Below are 5,211 nucleotides of genomic sequence, written 5' to 3'. Positions count from 1 at the left end.
CCTGCATCCCTGAGATCCACCTGCATCCCGGGGATCCTCCTGCATCCCTGAGATCCACCTGCATCCCTGAGATCCTCCTGCACCCCTGAGATCCTCCAGCATCCCTGAGATCCACCTGCATCCCTGCAAACCACTTGCAAGTTCACCGAAACCCGGGCGCAGCCAGGGCGGGCGCCGGGGATTTAGCAGCCTGATGCAGCACTGCGTGGCGACTCGGGGCCAGGACGGCCGCCGGCAAGAGCTCCGATTCCTTCCTATTTTGCACCAGTTTCCAGCCCAGCGGGCCCCTTGCTGTCCGAGCCGGCCTTCCCCACCACGGTGCTGGTTTCAGGGTCACGTCCCTGTGCACACTCGCACACATGAATGCRGACACACGCACACTGGGATGCACATTTGCATGCACACACACTCACGTGTGCATACACACCTATGCTCTTGAATGCACACACACGGACATACCCACGTGCAAGCACATACCCGCGTGCAAGCACACACTTGCATGCACACATTGCCCCCCTAACACATCGTAGCTGTTAAGCAAACGTCTTTGAAGCCTCCCAGCCAGTCTTTGCTGCTCCTCGCTCTCGCRCGCGTGCACACACAAACACGCATGTGCTCACACGCACCTGCGCACACCTGCGGGGCCGCAGCACGCGCGCCCGGACAGAGGGTCTGCACCACCCCGCGCGGTGCCACCTGCCCTGCCACCGGCGCCAGCGCCGTCTCGGCCGGCCCCGCCGCAGGTCTGCTCCGTGGTGGCAGCTCGCGGCCGCGAGGCTGCTCTGACATCTGGTGGCAAGCGGCAAGCCGGCAGCAGGCACGTCCCAGCCGCCGTCCCGTCCCGTCCCCGTCCCCGTCCCCTGTCCCCATCCCCGTCCCCGCAGCAGGCGACTGCACCCCGGCGCCGCGGGGCCCCCGGCGGCTGCTCACCACGTCGGCGGGCGAAGCTTCTTCTTGATGCCCAGGTAGACCTTCAGGTTCCTGATGGGCCATTCCTTCTCCGGCTTGTGGCTCTGGGGAGAGACGGGGTCCCGGCGGGGCGCTGGGGGGGCTGCTCGGGGCCGCCCGCTCCGGGACACGGCAGAGACGCAGCGCACCCGAGCCCCGCGGCGCCCGGCACCGCTCCCGCCCCTGCCCCGTGCCCACGCGAGAGCAACGCCACCGGCAACGCGGCCGAGCGCGGGGTCTCCTGCGGCAGCGCGCGTAACGCGACCCGGGCCGGGGCCGTGCCGCGCGGGCGCGGGGCTCCGGGCAGAGCGCCGCGGCCGGGAAGCTCACCCGCGCTTCCTTGTAGAGCCGCAGGCAGCTGTGGTTGAGGATGAAGTAGCGGTCGTGGAAGCCCGTGCTGACGCCGAGCCCCAGCAGGTTCCTCTCCTCCCGAAACTTCATCATGCCGTGCTTGCAGTCGCCCACTCTGCTGGCTGGGAGGCAACGGGGAGGGGGGGAGCTGCACGGCAGGCCCGGGGGGCTCCTCGGCGCCGGGCRGCATCCGGCGCGGCCCCGGCTCCGAGCCCTCGGGCCGTCCCCTCACCGAGGTAGATGAGCATGYTCTCCATGGACATCTGCTTCTTCACCACCAGGTAGCTCTCCGTGCCCAGGCCGTGCAGGATGGGCAGGACCTTCTCCGAGTAGTGCAAGGGCCGCTCTGCGCGGGGAGGGAGCGCGGCGTCGGCGTCGCCCGCGGGGCTGCCGCCGGCACCAGGCCCTCCCCGCCGCGCCTTCCTCCCGGCGCACCCTCCCGCGCCCACCTGCCTCCTCCCTCTCGTTCACTTCGAAGCAGCTCCAGTAGTCCTTCTCCTTCATGGCGATTTTCCTCCGGTCCAGGATCTCCAGGGTCAGCTCCTCGGCTGTCATCGTCGCCGGGATCTGAGGGGGACGGGGCGCACCGGCGGTGTCACCGTCCCCCGCAGCCCCGGCCGAGCGGAGCGGCACCGCGCTCCGGCGGCGCCGGCTCCGAGGGCTCCCGCAGCCGGGAGCCACCCGGCCGCTCGCCAGCCYCGGCCCCTTGACGCGCACCTTGACGTGCTGCTCCGCCTCGGTCTTCTTCTCCTCCAGGTACACGGTGCAGATGAAGTCTCCGGCTTGCTGGAAGGCAGCGGGAGGCTGCGCGGGCGCCGGCACGCAAAGCAGCCCCCAGCTGAGGGGGGCAAGAGGGGCCGCAGGGACCTTCCCGCACGCAGCCCGCTGTCCCCACGGGCTGTCCCCGCGGTCTCCAGGGCTGGGGGCAGTGGACAGGCCTCCCCAGGGTGGTGAGAAGACAGGAACGTGGCGGAGAACGGATTTCTCCAGGGGCGAGCGCAGGCACGCGCGTGCCATGGGGGGCGGGTGGTGTGTGGAGCCCCTGCAGACCACCGTAGGGAAGAGGACACCACAGGAAGGCGTCCCGTGCCGGGGACCCACCTGCGTCCCACTGGACGCCGCCTCCCGCATCTTCATGATGGCTGTGATCTCATCCTGCTGCTTCTTCATCTCTTCGTCGTTGACCTGCCAAGGAAGAGGAACCCGGAGAGCGATCAGGGCTGGGAGGGAAATCCCTCCTCGTGTCCCAGACTTGGGACCACAAGGGGTGACCAGATCCCCAAATTTCATTGCAGAAGCACAGGCTGGTCCCCAGGGCACTTCTGCCCACCAGCCTCCAGCCTCCACTTGTCTCCAAAGAGACCTCTGCAGAAGGCGTGCACCCAAGTCCTTCCTCTTGCGGCCTCCCCCTGAGTCCAGCCTGTCTCCTGGACAGTTGCCCTCCTCACACTGAGCCAGAAGTTGGTGTGAACATGCAGCGTGCTCTTATATTGGCCTGGTTCAGAGCCAGGTGCCACCACGTCAGGTGCAGGCCTCCTACAGCATCCCTCTACGGAGCCGGCAACGCATAGCAGGCAAACCTACGTTAAAGATCTTCACGTAGTGGTTGATGAGGTCCTCCACCACGTGGCCCGCCTTGTAGTCCTGCCCATCCGTCTGGAAGAGCGTGGGCCCGAAGACGATCGCCAGGTTGTGCGTGTTCATCTGGTTGTCTCCAGAGAAGCGCTGCACCCTGCGGGGACCCACACAGGACCCTGTCGTGGCTGGAACTGTGCTCCTGCCCCAGGACCCCCTTCAGCCTCGCCAACGGGTGACACCTCCCCCAGGTGGGATGATGCTCAGTTTCAGGCCAAGCCCCCCCCCCAGTTGACCCCCAGTCCACATCCTTCCCTTGCTTGGGGCAGAGCTGGAGGGAAGGGGGCTTTCCTTCCCCACTCAGCCCCCCTCATGGCCAGGGGGTCCCCCAGCACCGCTGCCCTCCTCACCGGAAGAGGTGGTTGATGAGGGCCTTCAGCGTGGCCCTGTTCACCGTGGGCAAGCTCTCCAGGAGGCGCCGGTACTCGCCGATCCTCGCCTCCTCGTCCTCCAGCGCTGCGGAGAGGGACAGGGACTGGGGGGTCACCGCGAGAAGGCAGCAGGTGGGCGTGAAAGCCGGGGGTGGGGGGATGTGGTTGCAAAGGGCCGTGCAAGGGGACCCGAGGAGGGAGACAGGGTGAGGGGAAGGCAAGCGACCGAGCAGCAGGTCCACGGCCAAGCTGAGGAGCAGTGTCCCACCACAAGGTTCCCCGTCACCCCCCGCCACCCTCACCCGTGGCCTGCAGCCAGTCCTGGCTCCAGCGCTTGGTGAAGAGCCCATCGCCAAGGTCACGGAAGAAGCGCTTGAGGGTGTTGGAGACGTCGTCCACCTGGTGCTCGCCCTCCTTGAGGCAGACGCTGCGGGCGTCCTTGCGCAGCATCTCCAGCAGCCCCGTGGTCTTGGAGTTCTGCCCGCTCTTGCGGTAGATGCCCTCGGAGGTGAGCCCTGGAGGAGGAGGAGGAGGAGAGGCCGGCCGGCCGCGACCCCATCGCGCGGGCGCTCCTCCGCGGAGCGCCTCGGCGCAAGGGCGCGAAGCCGGTCCCGCGGGCCCCCCACGCCGCCGCCTACCGCACTGCGTGATGTAGTCGATGCACCGATCCACGAGCAGCGGCACGTCCGCCTCCGTGAGCTGCTGCTCCGACAAGGTGTCCCCGGCGCTGCCCGCCGCCCGCCGGATGGCGTGCACCCAGCCCAGGAAGTCCAGCTTCCTCTCCGCCTGGATGTACAACGTCCTGCGGGCACCCGCGGGCAGCGTTCACGGTCTGGGGGCGGCGGGGACGGCCTCGGGGCAGCGCCGACGGTTTTGGGGGCAGCGTCGACGTTTGGGGGACAGGGCTGATATTTTGGGGGACAACGCCGGTATTTTGGGGGACAGGGTTGATGTTTTGGGGGACAGGATTGATATTTGGGGGACAAGGTTGGTATTTTTAGGTACAGGTTTGATATTTTGGGGGGCAGCATTGATATTTTGGGGACAGGGTTGATATTTTGGGGGACAGAGTTGATGTTTGGAGGAAAGGGTTGATATTTTGGGGCAGGGATGATATTTGGAGAAGATGGTTGATATTTTGGGGAGCAGGGTTGATATTTTGGGGACAGGGTTGATGCTCTGGGGGACAGGGATGGTATTTTAGCGAGAACAGTAGATATTTTGCACCAGGGTTGGTATTCTGGGGGAACAGCTGATATTTTGGGGGGCAGCATTAATATTTTTGAGGGCAGGGTTGATATTCGGAGGAGATGGTTGATATTTTTGGGCACAGCATTGATATTTTCAGGGGCAGCATTGATATTTTGGGGATAGGGTTGATATTTTGGGGGACAAGGTTGGTACTTGGAGCAGCAGAGCTGATGTTCTGGGGACATGGTTGATATTTTGGGGGGCAGCATKGATGTTTTGGAGGACAGGGTTGATATCTGGAGGAGACAATTGATATTTTGGGGGTAGCGTTGATGTTTTGGGGGACCGGGCTGATATTTTGGGGACAGGGCTGATGGAGCTGATGTTTTGGGGGATAGGGTCGGCATTTTGGGGGCAGCATTGATATTTTGGGGACAGGGTTGGTATTTTGGGGGGCAGGGTTGATATTTTGGGGGGMAGCATTGATATTTTTGAGGGCAAGGTTGATATTTGGAGAAGACGGTTGACATTTTGGGGTGCAGCGTTGATATTTTGGGAAGAGSGTTGATATTTTGGTGGGCAGCATTGACGTTTTGGGGATAGGGTTGATATTTGGGGGGACAGGGTTGGCATTTGGARGAGCAGCGTTGACGTTCTGGGGACAGGGTCGGTATTTTGGGGGCAGGGTTGGCATTTTGGGGACAGCATTGATTTT

At 64.3% G+C, this 5,211-nt stretch overlaps 1 protein-coding gene across 1 annotated transcript; it reads right to left on the bottom strand.

Annotated features, from left to right (window-relative positions):
- Positions 1 to 899: 899 nt before the first annotated feature.
- ARAP1 (ArfGAP with RhoGAP domain, ankyrin repeat and PH domain 1) lies at positions 900 to 4,107 on the bottom strand (the record flags this gene model as incomplete). The annotated part of the gene is made up of 10 exons (XM_085320974.1): positions 900 to 1,013; positions 1,279 to 1,421; positions 1,532 to 1,645; positions 1,749 to 1,866; positions 2,017 to 2,085; positions 2,401 to 2,484; positions 2,884 to 3,031; positions 3,285 to 3,390; positions 3,608 to 3,820; positions 3,944 to 4,107. Coding segments are annotated over 10 exons (1,246 nt in total), but the record flags the coding sequence as incomplete, so codon positions are not given.
- Positions 4,108 to 5,211: the final 1,104 nt, after the last annotated feature.

This window comes from Rhea americana, unplaced genomic scaffold (assembly GCF_003343005.1).
Source record: "Rhea americana isolate MKP2758 unplaced genomic scaffold, rheAme1 scaffold_670, whole genome shotgun sequence".
Lineage (NCBI taxonomy): Eukaryota > Metazoa > Chordata > Aves > Rheiformes > Rheidae > Rhea > Rhea americana.
Note: the sequence above shows the minus strand (reverse complement) of the source record. Positions and strands in the feature narration are given on the sequence as shown.